Here is a 15,974-nt window from a genome sequence, read left to right as displayed (position 1 = left end):
CTCCATCTCACTTGGGACGGGAATCAACCCATTCGTAGCATCTGGTTATCAGATGGACTGCTGTGGAATCGCAGTGCTTGTGTTCGAGTCACCTGTATTTTACTCAATAACGGTCCCAAGCACGAGAGTAGTGATGCTGATAACTCAGGTATGCCAAAGAGAAGCTGAAAAGTGCTGCTTTTAAGTGAAAGGGTGCAGATTCTTGGCTTAATAAGGGAGGAAAAAATTCGTATGCTGAGCTTGCTAAGATCTATGGTAAGAATGAATCTTCTATCCATGAAATTGTGAAGAAGGAAAAAGAAATTTGTGCTGGTTTCGCTGTCGCACCTCAAAATGCAAAAGTCACTGTGCTTATTAAGTGCTTAGTTAAGATGGAAAAGGCATTACATTTGTACAATAAGATATTTTGACAGACACCACATTCACATACATTTTATTACAGTATATTGTTATAATTGTTCTATTTTATTATTAATTGTTGTTAATCTCTTACTGTGCCTAATTTATAAAGTAAAACCTTATCATAGGTATGTATATAGAGGAAAAAACTTAGTATATATGCGGTCAGGTACTATCCATGGCTTCAGACATCCACGGGGGTCTTTTGGAATATACTTCTTGTGGATAAGAGGGGACCACTGTAGTTTCTTAAGTGGAAGAATGAATTAAACAGGGATTGCTAAGTCTAAAGCAGAGAAGATTATTTACATACTCTATATCCGCTGAAAAGCCAGAAAGCTATAAACACCCTATAACCGGATTTCTAAATTTCTGTCTCTTATTCACATGTATTTTATCAGAAGGGGTTCCTATAAAATCAGAACAAGGTCCTTCCTTTTTACAATACTCTCAATGGCCAGCAGCATGATGTGGTGGAAGTAGCTCATACTTTGGAGTAAGACAGATTGGGGTTTTCCCTCCTGTTTAGCCTACTTGATAGATAGTTGACCTTGAGTAATGTAACCTAAGCCTCCACTTCCTTACTGTAAAATCTCAAAGATAATTGCTCTTCAGAAGACAACTGTTACGAGTAAAACATCTAGCTCAGTTTGTGTGGCATTATAAGAATTCAAAAATACCTCATATACCAAGATATTTTAAGTTCCTAAGCATAGGATTATGTCTTACAGTCTTTTCTTTCTTTTTTTAAAAATTTTTTTATATTTATTTATTTATTTATTTATTTATTTATTTATTTATTGGCTGTGGGGTCTCTGTTGCTGCGCAAGGGCTTTCTCTAGTTGCAGCGAGCAGGGGCTACTCTTTATTGTGGTGCACGGGCTTCCCATTGTGGTGGCTTCTCTTGCTGTGGAGCACAGGCTCTAGGCATGCGGCCTTCAGTAGTCGCAGCACACAGGCTCAATAATTGTGGCTCTTGGGCTCTAGAGCACAGGCTCCGTAGTTGTGGTGCACAGGCTTAGTTGCTCCACAGCATGTGGGATCTTCCCGGACCAGAAATCAAACTGATGTCCCCTGTATTGGCAGGCAGATTCTTCACCACTATGCCACCAGGGAAGTCCCTCACAGTCTTTTCTTATGATCTTCATTAGCTACTCATGGTCTCCATTCAAAACACGTTTGAAAAATGCAGAATTATCATTTATCAGTGGGACCTTCCATCGGCCAATATGTCTATCCAGTGGACCTGCACTAGTTTATCCTTTTCTGCTTGCTACTTCCCCACATGTGCTTCTTCATCAGGGAACAGAACTGAAGGGAATTATCAGGACCTGTGTGCTATCCTCTGCTCTACAGTCAACTGAGCAGACCTGAAACCAGTGGGGGCTTTGTAGAGACAAGGGCCCCAAAAGGAAATAAACACCACGAAAATAATATAAAGACTGGAGACAGAAAGTCTTGCTATGATGAACTGCCACTCAGGGTTTTAGACCATCTGCAATATGCCATACCTTTTATAACAGCCATCTTTTTGTGGCAGTGAATCAAAGGTGACTCTGATTTACAGCATGTTGACACTTTCCTGAGTTCAGTTTTTTAAACTGAGAAGGGGAAAACAGATGCTTTGTGACCATGTAGGAGAGTGAAAGTCTACAGCAGGAGAAGAATTATACATACCGGTGATCCTGGGTCCCCTTTTTCTCCAGCGTATCCATCTCGACCGTGTTGTCCCTGCTGCCCTGGAAACCCTGGGGGCCCATCAGGACCTCTTTCTCCTTTGTGTCCTGGGAACAAAGGCCAAAAGATTCAAGCCCTTCTCAGCAGTGGGTGAAGTAGAAGGAAACAAAGGACTAAAGATAAAGGCAACGACCTTGACTCTGGCTGGTAGAGACTCTGGCTGGTAGAGGTTCCGCTGAGTATCTCAGTTGACTGAATTCACTCAAAGACAATCATGCAAAAGTCAGAGGGGAGACTGACAGTTGCCAAACCCGTTGAATCCCTTATTTGGGAAACGTTTCTTTGCCTAGTTCGACAAGGAGGTTGTATGTGCAGGTGCTCATCACCACAGCATCTTCTTCTGCTTGCGTGATGCCAAACATGGTACACCATCCCCTGGCCATAGTGAGTGGGGGAATGGCCCATGGTTGGGCACATGCCTCAGGCTAATCCAGTCCTTCCTGGGCCTTTTTTCTTTCTTTTTTTTAAAAGAACTTTTATTGAGATATAATTGACATACAACAAATTGCATATATTTAAAGTGTACAATTTGATATTTTTTTGTCTTATTAGTAATGTATATATGGCAATCCCAATCTTTCAATTCATCCCACCCCAACCCCCCTCCCCCCCTCCCCGTTTCCCCCCTTGGTGTCCATATGTTTGTTCTCTACATCTGTGTCTCTATTTCTGCCTTTCAAAGCAGTTGATCTGTACCAATTTTCTAGAGTCTACATATATGCCTTAATATACGATATTTGTTTTTCTCTTTCTGACTTACTTCACTCTGTGTGACCGTCCCTACTGGACCTTTTTTTCTAACTGGAGCAGAAAGAAGTAGAGCTCTCTTTCACCTCTGGTTGTAAGAACTTGGAGCTGCCTGGGGGCATGTACCCGTAGCCCAGAGAAAGCCAGATGGGGAGAAAATGCAGATGGCACAACGAAAGATGCAAGATGCAGGGAGAGCCTCCAGATGCAGTCGTCCCTGTGCACACCATACGTCTCACCTTTCAAATTTTGTTTAGGTAAGTCAATAAATTACTTTTCTAAAAACACTACTTCAAGCTGGGTTTTCATCACTTAGAACCAAAACATTCTTGATTAATACAGGATACCATAATGCATTGAATAAACACTAGGTAAGTCCAAGGAGGTCTTGTTTCAAACTCAGTTCATAACAATGAGGATTTGAGCGTGTGACCGAAGAAGTATTCGTGTTTTCAGATAAGAGACAGAGGATTTAGGCTCGGTGTTCACACGACTCTGAAGGGCAGGGAGTATTCTTTTGAAGCAACTCAACAATCCCAAATCTTATTACAGAATTGATCTGCAGTCACAGGAGAAATCAATGCAAGAGAACGGCTCATACGTCATTCATAAAATGGCAGGGAGCTGAGAGATTAAGCTCACCTTTCACTCTTGATACAACCATGTCACCTTTTTCTCCTTTGCTGCCAGGTGGTCCTGAGGCACCAGGGTTTCCCTTGGTGAAAAATAAGAGGAACAAATCAGTTTCATCGTGATGGGTCAAAGGTTATTTGTTTATATCTAACCTCTCTCCTCGCTGCTTCTAAATCACCTGCTCTAGATTCTAGTTTGGCATTGTTGGTGTCATTCTCTCCCCTGCCTTCCAAGGGGGTGGGGGGGGTCCTGCCTTACAAAATTGAGGTTCTTGAACTGCATTTAAAAGCTGGTGGAAATCTGGATAAAGTCTGTGCCTGAGTCACTAGAGATGTATTTCCGTGAGTTTCTTGGTTTTGGCAATGTACTACGGTTAGGTGAGGTATCATCGGAGGAAGCTGGGTGAAGGGTGCGTGCGATCTCTTGGTACGGTGGTGCAACTTCTTGTGAGTCATAAAATACAAATGTATCTCAAAATAATTTATAATTAAAAAATCTGGCTATCTTGGGTGTTGTAATGTGGAATCTGGAGGAAAAGAAGGGGGAGGTTAACCGCAAGAGCTGCCACTAGAGCTGAATGCAGAGGTTTAGGGATGAATGTGATGAAAGACACTGGGATACTGTAGGACAGTGATAAGCAGGAGGAGGCAAAATAAGAAAGCTTTCTGTCATCAATGTATTTCCTCTGTGAGGCAAGTACACAACTAATTTTGGCCACTGGGGTCATCATCTTTTGACCTCAACACTGCTTTGAGACTGGCCTGTTTGGGTCATGGTTCCGTCAAGTGTTACATATTAGTAAGTATTAAGCCACGTCAAAATTCTGTAATCCGACTTTTGGTATATTAGAATGACCAAGCATTACAATAAATATAGTTATAGAAGCACTGTACATAACTTAAGCTCACTTATCTGGTGACCTCAATAATCAAGATACATAGACAAGAAGTTGGAAGGAGGTAAAAATGGCTGAGCAGACCATTTGTGCTTTGCTTACATGGATGGCACTTTGTCTTTTCTACGTACAATATAACAACATGGTCAAGCAAGCTTAATTATCTTTTTTTTTGCATTTTTTAATTTATTTACTATTTTTTTTGAGGTACACCAAGTTCAATCATCTATATTTATACACATATCCCCGTATTCCCTCCCTCCCTCGACTCCCCCCCACCGTCCCCGTCCCAGTCCTCTAAGGCATCATCCATCCTCGAGCTGAACTCCCTTTGTTATACAGCAACTTCCCACTGGCTATCTATTTTACAGTTGGTAGTATATATATGTCTATGCTACTCTCTCACTTCGTCTCAGCTTCCCCTTCACCCCCCGCCCCCTCCCAAACCTCGAGTTCTCCAGTCCATTCTCTGCATCTGTGTCCTTGTAAGTCAGAAAGAGAAAGACAAATATTGTATGCTAACTCATATATACGGAATCTAAAAATGGTACTGATGAACTCAGTGACAAGACAAGAACAAGGACGCAGATGTAGAGAATGGACTTAATTATCTTTTTAACTGGCCTCTATTAGTTCATGAGTAGTGAACAATAAAGGGGAGTAGAGGTACCAGTAAGAGATAAGGACAATGGCAACATCAAACAGTAAGAGTAAAGAAAAAACCTAAAATGAATACAACAGGTATCAAAATTAAAGTGGACAAAATGGCTGGGAGCCATTTAACGTTGAGAAAATAGAGCTTCACACACTACTCAATACTTCCAAGAACATCACTCTAGTATACCACTCCGTGGTAATGATGTTTATGAGGAACCAGAAAGGTGGGTGGAAAACATTTCTTGGTAGAAATAGCCAATTAGACAAGAAAAGAACTTTAGAAATCATAAAGTGGGAATATAGGTGGAGTGTTGCCTTAATCCTTATTTCTACTGCATGTGCTAAGTCATAAGTGACAATGGGACAGGGCCAAAGTGTATGGCAGACAGTATCCAATCCAAGAGATGGTCAATGAAAATGTCCTCCTAATGCATCAACCATCAAGACAAAAAGCTATTCACCTAGCACATGAACCACTTTCTCTCCAGAAAGAGAACACCCGTGGTATGCTTAAGTAAACAAGAGAGAGGTCCCCTGAAGAGTGAATTCACACTGGGAGCCTGAGCGGTTTATTAACTAGCACATTGGAGACTGAGGATGTTTACTATGAATGGCTCTAATGCTCTGCAGACGTAGAATTTTAAGTATTAGAGTCAGATCATAGACTTATTTCAGCCAGTAAGGAAAAAATATCTTACCAGCGCTGTCTTTGGATTTTGCCAGATTTACTGAGAAACTACAAATTGCCAGGCATTATTCTGAGTACGGAGGACACAGCAGTTAACAAGACCATCTTGCCTTCATGGCCTTAGACTCTAGTGAAACAAATGTGGAACCTAAGAAATTCTTGGGGCAAAGGTTCCCAGCTGCCTTGGGACTGAGCGCTATCCTAAGACCTGAGAGTGCTAAACACATGTATTAACATAACAAAATCTCAGCAGCAACAACAAAAAATCCTCTCTGCCAGGCATGTACTAGTTGTTTTATACAAAGCCTAGATCAGGGACCTCAACCGTAGATGCCCACTGAGGGGCCATGCTCTTCGGACAAGAAGGCATGATGGAGACTCAAGCACCCAGACCTCCTCAGCTTCCAGCAGCAGTGGGAATGCATTGACCTGTATTAATGAACTTCCAGTTTCTCAAGGGCAGCCGTAAATCTCATATTAATAATACAAAAACAAACACTGTGAGGGCAAAACCAAACATGTTGGAAGTTCAGATTTACTCCGTGTCAGTTTGTGCCCTTTGGTTTGCCCTGCAGCTCCTCAGGGGCAGTGACCCTGGCCATCTGGTTCACTGGTGTGTACCTTGTAGCTCTCAGAATATATTTTTGAATTGAATTCTTATCGACAAACCTGTAGGACAGGTGTTGTTATATCCATCTTACAGGAAGAGTGCAGAGCTCACCAATGTCAGATTTGGGATTTGAAGCTTGGTCCACATGCTCCTAAGCCCTATGCCTTGCGCTAGAGCATCTTGGTGGCAAACCCCCATCCTGGGAACTGCTCTCAGGCTGAAGCAATGAATACAAAGCTTTGATCCAACCACAGAAAAAACTCCAAAGAACTTAAATCTACTTTTCTGTTTTCTACTTTCTCACTAATCCGTGGCTTCGGGGGCCAGGGACCAGCAGAGGAGAGAGGAGATGTACAAAGGAGTGAGAGTACCCAAGGGTCCTTCAAGTGCTCTCCTTCTGTCCATCCCTCCTTCCCTCCTTTCCCTTCTTGTGCCTCATAGTATGAACCTGGTCCCTAACTGTGATCACAATGTGATGAATTTAATCAGAGAAATCATATGGACAGAATCATACACAGAACAAAGACATTCAGAAATACGGCCAGTTTAATACAACACTGTAAATCAACTATACTTCAATGTAAAAAAAAATTAAAAAAAATAAATAGGCAAGTCTTGGAACAACTGAATTACATAAACCTTCACCAGGATAATCTTGGATGAACTAGTAATCCACACTCCAAGGTGTCAGCTCTGAGAAGCAACTCATTGTGAAGGCAGAAAAATATTTTAGAGCCAATAAAACCTTTGTTAAAAAGATTAAGTAATAGGGCTTCCTAGGTGGCACTGTGGTTAAGAATCTGCCTGCCAATGCAGGGGACGCGGGTTCGATCCCTGCTCCAGGAAGATCCCACATGCCACGGAGCAACTAAGCCTGTGCGCCACAACAATTGGTCCTGCACTTTAGAGCCTGTGAGCCACAACTACTGAGCCCATGTGCTGCAACTACTGAAGCCCACGCACCTAGAGCCCATGCTCCGCAACAAGAGAAGCCACCACAATGAGGACCCTGCACACCACAATGAAGAGTAGCCCCCACTCACCGCAACTAACGAAAGCCCGTGCACAGCAAAAAAGACCCAACACAGCCAATAAAATAGATACATAAATAAATAAATTTATAAAAAAAAAGATTAAGTAACAACACAGAAAATGGCTATGAAAAAATGGTGCATTAAAAGAGCAAACAATAAAATGCAAACTACTTAATACTGATAATTACAATTATGTTTATTCAACATATGTATATTAAGGACCTGACTTCTTGAGTTGACTTTGCAAGTGTGACAAGGTTGGTGCAGGAAAAGCTTAACCATCACCCTCACTTAAGGCTCTCAGACTGGAACCTTGTTGTCATGAGATTTCCTGGGGAAAATGGAAAAGAGTGCCCTGGAGCAGATGGTTAGGCTCCAGGCCACCCCAAGATTAAGCCTCTATAATAATGTCTGTCTCCAGCCTCCAGAGGAGTGCCCCCGGAGGCAGTGATTTTACCTTGAGGGACCGCTCTGCCTCAGGCCGAGTCACTTGTAACGGTCCCTTAGAATGGTCAGCAAATGAGAGTCACTGCAAGATCTCATCCACCCCCTGGCAGCAAATATCACATAAACTCTGACGAAGCCGATATTTACGGCTCCCTCCCCCAGTCTCTCATCTGGTTGCTTCACTTGAATATCATCCCACAGCCTACTTGCAGCCTCCACTTGCTTGTCTAATCAGTACCCCAAACTGAAAATGTGCCCAACGGTGCTGCTTCCTTTCCTACCCCCTATGCCCGCTCCTCACACTGTCTTCCCATCTTGGCTCCATCCTTTACTTCTCTGTTTTTCATATGCCACAGCCAGTCTCACACCCGGTCTGTTGGCTCTATGGTCAAAATATACCCAGTATCTGACCACTTCCCATCACACCCAACAGTAATATGTAAACCTGTCCACCATATTTCACCAGAATTACTGTAGCAATAGCCCAGCTAAATCTCTTTACTTCTTCCCTTTGGCCCTGTGGTCTGTCCTTAACAAAGGTATCTGAGTGATCCAACTGAAACTAATGTCAGATTCATCTCTCCTTAAAATTCTCCACTGGCTGCTCCGTGCCATCCAGAGTACAAGCTTGAAGCCAGCCCATCTACAAAGCTCCATGCTCTCCAACCCCTCCTAACCTCCAGCTGTTTCTTTGACTTCACCTCCTGCTCTGTCCCTCACGCTCTCCACTAAAGCCATGCTAGGTGGTGACGGCCTTTATTGCCATCTTCCACACTCTATATTCACCCATCCATCTGTTATATGGTGTGTGTCCTCCCAACAGAGTAGAGGCCCTAGGACAGAGACTGTTCTGGTCCCTGCTGCACCTAGAAGAGCACCTGCAACACAGTAGGTGCTCAATAAATATTAGTTGACTGAACAAATGAATGCATGATGAATAAAAGAACAGAGATGATTTTTGTCATGAATATACTTATAGATTCAAAACATAAAATATGTATCACACTGTAAATTAGAGAGAGGTACAACTGAAATCTATCTCCATCAGTCTCTTTTAACTAGAAAGACTGCTACTGGGAAGAATTACTCACTGGCAGCCCTGGAGATCCTCTGGCACCAGGAGGGCCTGGGTAACCTTTTTCTCCAAGCCACCCAGGGAGCCCCAAGTCTCCCTTACTCCCTTGCCTCCCAGGATGTCCTGGAGGGCCTGGTGGGCCCGCAGGACCAGGCTGGCAGCCACAGAGCCCCACGCTTCCTAGACAGAGGATAAAAGGCAGCTTTGTCATATTTCCTGAATGGAATCCCCAAAAAGTGTTTACTATACAAAACCAATAGTGCGAATAAGAACCAAAAGGGTCTGATGTACACAATTCTTAGCTCAGACAACTGATAACATGTGATGTGGAGAGCACAGGGTGTGATGTAAGGGTAACTATGGTCTATGTGGGTGGACATATCATTTCCAGACAAATGGGGTGTTCTGTGTCTTCATAAACCCAACCTGACAAAATCTAGGGGAAAAGCTGATGTCCAATTCTACCGAAAAAAATTTGAAAATAAAGTTTCTTATTCTTAAAAGTTTAGAAGTCTTTTATTTTGGTCCTTCTTAAAAAAAAAAAGTCTCTTAACTTGGTTCCTGTTGTAAAAACAACAACAATAATTGGTTAGAGCATAAACTCTGGACATTTAAAGAATCCAAATAGTATGTGAAGATGGATTATTGACTGCATTGCATATTACAACTGATAATTCACTACAACATATTTTCTAATCATCAGGTCTTTTAGACTTAAAAAATGACTTTAGGATAGTCAAACTCCTCAGCTCTCATACCTGCCTGACTCAGTTGGTCAAAAAGGCACCAAACAATTTAGGGTGTAGAAACATAGAGCTACAGGCATCTGATAAGTCTGGGAAAGATGGGACCCACAGAGAGAAGCCAAAATTAAAGATCAATACTGTCCTATCTCTGATTTTTTCAATGAATTGAAAGGATCTCATGGAAAAAGTCACCACTTTGAGGCAAATTTCACGGCAGGTAAGCGTCTCTTTTATACTCTAAGATATGGATTTGACTTTTTGGTAAGTTCTAATCACATTACAAGCACACAATGAGTTAAGTGCTCACAGGGGTAATTAAGGTGAGTAAAAAGTCTAAATGAAGTGCCACATTGTACATTTCATAGTGCCTCCCCATCCTCTGTATGCTGTTTTCTAGAAATTCTACTTTGATGCATACTTGCCTTTTTCTCCTTTTGAGCCTCTTCTTCCTGGAGGACCCACTTTGCCTTTTATTCCTTGTGGTCCAGGAGGCCCCGCACTACAATACACAGCTTTCCAGTGGGAAAGGGGGCGGGCAGAGAGATCACACCATTTTTGTGAACATCTGCTATGGAACAAGTAGAACTGTCTCTTGCATTCACACCATCCCCTCAACCCCATTCTTTCTTTCATTCCTCTCTTACGATTCTTTCTCTCTGCTATAAGAATATGTACACAAATAGACCATACAATTGTCACAGCAAGCTTCTGCTACCAAAACCATTGATAACACCATCCCTAACCTCAGCCCTAATTTAGTGGGTTTCAGAGCAAGGTAGTGGGTAATAAAACAAACAAATATACCAAAACAAAACAGATAAACAAAAATCTAGGACTAAGTATATGGCAAAGATCTTTTTCCCCTTCAATTATCAATAATTACCTAATAAAAGAAAGCATAAAGCAGAGTTTGTAAAAGCAAAAATTCAGAGACATCTGATGAAAAATGATAGATAAAATGCAAATAATGAGTTCCTTGTTCCCCCAAATACAAGTAAGATAACAGACAGTAAAAGAATTATAAAAAGGCATAATCCTGCAAAACAAAGAAAAAGAGAAAGGAAACAACAGCCAAAAAAAAAATGTAAAAAGATTTAGCAGATCTTAAAAAGCTGAATTCCAAGCAGGCAGTGGGGAAAGCAAAAAAAGAACACAATTTACATAGGAAATCTCTTCCAAAGTTCAGGAATTGGTACGTCTGAAGAAGAATGACAGTGAGGCCCCAAATAGGATGATTAGTCAAAGAAGCAGCTAAATAGTAAGAACACCTTCTCAAAAAATTGCATCAGGAAAAAACAAACCCCCTCAAAATTGGAAGAAATGGATAATGCAGTAAGAAGAAATCTTTAAAATCAACTATACAGTTTAAAAAGCAGACAAAGGAAGGCATTTCATCCCTGAAACAGCAACAAGCTGCTGCAAAAAGAAACATCAAAAGAGAACAACAACAGAGAGAGACAGAGAGAGAGGGAGGGAGAGAGAAAGAGAAAGGGCGAGAACAACAACAGCAACAAAAACCTCAGAAATTTAAAAAAAAAATTGTTATGAAAGCAGAAATTTAAAAATTCAGGAGTGCAGTTGGAAGATGGAGTTGAGGAAGTCTACCAGAAAGTGTTACAGAAAAATAAAAAGGTCAAGAATAATAGAGTGAAAATTTGAAAAAGAGACATGTAGGACTGATTCTCTAACAGACAAATATGTTGAGTCCAGAAATAGCAAACAGGGAAAAAAAAAAAAAAGGAGAATAAAATATCTTCAAAGAAATGCTTCAAGAAATTTTTTCCAGAAATGAAGGATTTCTATTAAACTGAAACTGCTCCAAGTGCCCGCAAATGTACCCACACTGAGGTAAATCACTGTGAAATTTAAGGATACTGGAAATGAAGAAAAATTCGTATAAGCTTTCAGAGAAGGAAAGAGATGTCAAAGGATCAAGTATCTAAAGGTTACTGGACTTCTCAGTAACAACACTAAAAAGCAATGGAAAATGCCTTCAAAAACCTGGAGGAAAAATGATTTCAGTCTAGAATTTTATAGTCAACCCAACTATCAATCAAATTCCACAGCAGAATGAAGGTTATCTCAAACAGTGAAGATACTCCAAATATATACACTTTCTCACAAAGTATAATGAGAGAGTAAACTATTAGAAGAAATACATGAGTTGTGGCAAACAAAGGGACCCAGAGAAAGAGACAGAGACGAAGACAGACAGAAAGATAGAGACAGAGAATTCCTAGGGTAATGGTGCAGGAAGATCTCAAGACAGTGTCTCAGCATCAGCTTTTAAAATTGCCACCTGATCTAATTTGAACGGGTCAAAAAGCTCCAGGAGAGATTTATTCAAAGAGATAATACTAGTAATAAGTTAGAATGTATGATTAAAAGATGTACACAATTCTAGATGGTTTGAGGTTGAATTAGCAATAAGTATATTGAAAACCAAGCAAACACACAAAGATAGACAATTATTAACAAATTTACGCTGGGAAAGCAGTAACATATTTTTTTTTTGGGGGGGGGTACACCAGGTTCAATCATCTGTTTTTATACACATATCCCCATATTCCCTCCCTTCCTTGATTCCCCCCTCTTTGAGTCCCCCCTGCCCTCCCCGCCCCAGTCCTCTAAGGCATCTTCCATCCTCGAGTTGGACTCCCTTTGAGCAGTAACATATACTATTACATGGCTAAACTGGTAAATAGCATTTATATAACCCTTCAGTGTAAACACTGAATATGTATTTAAGTAAAATTATGATGATAACTACTTTGATAAGTGGTAGGAGTGGAAAATGTGCACGTGTGGTGGGTGGAGGGAGAGAACTAAATTCATCCGCTAGAGAGGAAAGTCAATAGATAATGCTCAAACTGAAAAATTAAGAAATAGCAGCACAAGTATGTTGAATGGCAATATACAGGCAAATAACAAGACATCCAGCTAATTGTGTGGAAAATATTGCTCCTGGGGAGGAAGGAAATAGAAGGGGTTGCTTGGGATGGCAGTTCTTCCCAAAAGGCTTTGTAGAGCTGTTTGACTCTTAAGCCAGGTCGATATATAACTTTGATAAAGATGATAACTATATTTAAAAAATAAAAACTGTGTTAATTTGCAGCATTCTATCATCACATTTAAATTTCCATCCAAACATTTTCACGTACTTTAATTGATGTGGTAGTCCAACATCAGTTTACTTTTTTGGATTATTAGTACTACCAACTTTTGTATTATTAGTACTGCCAACTTGGCTTATGAAATATTGGATCACTTTTTAAAAAAATATGAAAAGTCACATTTTCTGAATAATATTGCAAATATCAAATGCAACATAAATGCTAGTGAATGTGAATGAGGAGCATGTTACCATCTGATCCTGGAGGTCCCGGCAGCCCTGGTGCTCCAGGAAACCCAGGTGGTCCCTGGTTGCCCGGTTTTCCTAGAGCAGAGTCAGCTCTCCCAGGAATACCAGCTGCGCCTGGAAATCCTAGATGACCCGGAAATCCACGTGGCCCAGGGGGTCCCATCATGCCTCCAAGAGAAATCAAGAATGAAAACCACTTTACTCTCAGATTAAATTTTTCTGTGGAAGAAATCAAAATCAGTACATTCTTCTTAGGCTGTGGACTTTTTTTAAGGAAAAAAATGTGGTTTAAAAATAACTGGATATTCCAGCCACCAGAATGCCTCACCTTCTTTGAAACAAGCACATAAGTGGTAATAAAGGTTTGGGAAATCAGATTTTCTTACCTTTTTGTCCACTCTTTAGGATTATTGGAAAAGAAATATATATTATTTAATTAAAATCATTTTAAAAAAATTTTCCACCTTGATGACTTGATAAAAAAATAACCTGAATAAACATATGATCACATATAGTGAATTAAAATATGGACTTACAGAAAGACAAATACTGTATGATATCACTTATATGTGGAATTTTAAAAATACAACAAACTAGTGAAAATGACAAAAAAGGGAGCAGGTTCACAGATAAAGAGAACAAACTAGGGGTTACTAGTGGGGAGATGGAAGGCGGAGGGGCAAAATAAGGGTAGGAGGTTAAAAGGTACAAACTATTATGTATAAAATAAGCTACAAGGATATATTGTACAACAGATGAAATATAGCCAATATTTTATAATAACTATAAATGAAGCATAACCTTTAAAAATTGTGAATTACTATATCGTACACCTGTAACACATAATACTGTACATCAACTGTACTTCAATAAAAATTTTTTTAAATAAGAAAAAAATAAGATACTACATTAAATCATGTAGATAGGTACCTGGCATATAATTTTAAGCTCTTTGTTTTCATAATTATCATTGACTAGTAGAATTTAATGAAAAAACTGGTGTTGCCTTTTAGATACTAAAATGGAATATTTAGACATGCTCGAGATACGCTTACATGGAGACAGTCTTCTAATCTTTTACCCCGGAATTAAATGGGGAGCATACCTCCTTAACACAGACAGAAAAATGGGCTCACATAACTATCTATGTAGACGTAAAATACTATAACCACCTAGGCTGGTGGGAAAGTACAGAGGTGCTAGATTTGAACCTGGCCTCTCCCTCTCTAGCCACAGGTACTGAAGTAGGTTATTTAACTTATGTAATCCTCTACTTCTTCCTCAGAGGCTTGTAATGAAGATTAAATAAAACAGTCCACCTAAGGAGCTTACTGCAACATCCGGCATGTTCTAAGTGAACGACTGGATGTTCAGTGTGTTTGGAGGGGGCCTAAGTAATGCAGCAGCAGCTAACTCCTGCTTCCCCTGATGCCCTACTCCCCCTCACTGGTGGCTTTGGCTTAAAGACGGCTGGAAGCCTTTGTGTGAGAGTGGCCACTTCTTCTAGCTGCTTCTTCCTAAGCAGGCCTGGTTCCAGAATCTCACTGTGGCCATCTTATCAAAGATCGCGCCACGGTAGCTCTCATCCCTCATGCTCTTGTAGAACCTTGACACTCCCCTAGCAAGAGGTGGACTGTTCCCCTTCCCTTCAATGTACCAGCCTTTCGTGGTTGTTTGGACTCATGGAGTATGGCAGGAGTGACACTGTATGGTGTCCAAGGCCAGATGATTCAAGATGATTCAGCTTCTGCCTTGTGAGCTGAAATGCTTGGACTGGAGTCCTGAGCCACCATGGAAGCCATATCACTGCTCGGAAGCCACCATGCCGTAAGGAAGCCTAAATGAAGTACAGAGCCACACAGAGAGGCTTGAGACTATGAGAAATGAAAGAGAGAGATGCCCGGCCAGTCCTCATGTTTCAGTTCCAGCCACCCTATGGCTGCAACCAGACGAAAGTCCCTGCTCCAGAATCGCCCAGCTTAGTAGCCCTTCCTGAATTCTTGAACCACAGAAAGAGTGGATGGTGATACACTGAATGTTGTTGTTCTAAACGACTAGGTTCGGGGTTATTTGTTCAGCAATAGACAACTGAAACCCTGTCCATCATCAGTAACGTAGCACGCGAGTTAAATGACTTTCGTTATTGCGTGCATGTGTGCTAGGGCTTGATGTGTATTTTCAAACATTATCTTTACTCCGTCAACAACCTTGCAAAGTTTGTACCTTATAGATAAGGCACAGAAACTTTAGGCCAAATATGACTAATAATAATAGTAGCTAACAGAGTGAGTCTTTACTATTTCCCAAGTTGTATTCTAAGAACTGCATATCTATCATTTCTTTCAACTGTAACAAGAATTCCATTTTGCATACAGGAAAACTCAGGCACAGAGAGGTTTAATAAATGTCCGAGATCACACACCTTGTAAGTACTAGAACCTGGAATGTTTTTAGTCTACTGTGTAAACGCATAACTATTTTGCTATACTATACTGATTGGGAAGGTTGGGATTCAATCACAGGTGTCTGACCCCAAAACCCAACTCATCTCATAGTAAATACTATAGATGACTATAAAATAAAATATGTATAACAAGGCTACATACATTGGTATGAACATGTACTCCTATGGACTTGGCTACCATCTTGTCTTCATAACAGTCCTAAGACCTGACTCAGAATCTCCACGGTCAGTCATGGGAAGGACCTGCTGCCTGCTGTCTTGTCCCAGCACCAGCAAAAATGCTCAACCAGCTTCCAACAGGCAGAATGGGTTACAGTGTATGGGGTATAGTAGCCTCGACCACCCACTGATAGGACATGAAATCAATTCAGTGTGGCCAGCATGAAAAACTTTTTTTTTTCCAAAAGAAAAGAATGTAATAGAAAATAGAGTGCATCACATACCCCAAAGACATTATTCTGTGAAATCTGTGTTTCAACCA

The 15,974-nt window shown here is 40.7% G+C and overlaps 1 protein-coding gene across 1 annotated transcript in view; it reads right to left on the bottom strand.

The window, feature by feature from the left end:
• COL4A4 (collagen type IV alpha 4 chain) overlaps positions 1-15,974 on the bottom strand; it is a 105,985-nt gene that overhangs the window by 52,061 nt on the left and 37,950 nt on the right. The window contains exons 18-22 of the mRNA XM_057746495.1: positions 13,033-13,197; positions 10,087-10,180; positions 8,939-9,098; positions 3,526-3,598; positions 2,077-2,183 (exon numbers count right to left, since the gene is read on the bottom strand). Of these exons, the coding sequence (XP_057602478.1) occupies positions 2,077-2,183; positions 3,526-3,598; positions 8,939-9,098; positions 10,087-10,180; positions 13,033-13,197 (599 nt within the window). The remainder of the gene's footprint in view (positions 1-2,076; positions 2,184-3,525; positions 3,599-8,938; positions 9,099-10,086; positions 10,181-13,032; positions 13,198-15,974) is intronic.

This window comes from Hippopotamus amphibius, chromosome 8 (assembly GCF_030028045.1).
Source record: "Hippopotamus amphibius kiboko isolate mHipAmp2 chromosome 8, mHipAmp2.hap2, whole genome shotgun sequence".
NCBI classification, from domain to species: domain Eukaryota; kingdom Metazoa; phylum Chordata; class Mammalia; order Artiodactyla; family Hippopotamidae; genus Hippopotamus; species Hippopotamus amphibius.
This window is presented reverse-complemented; position numbering and strand designations above follow the sequence as displayed.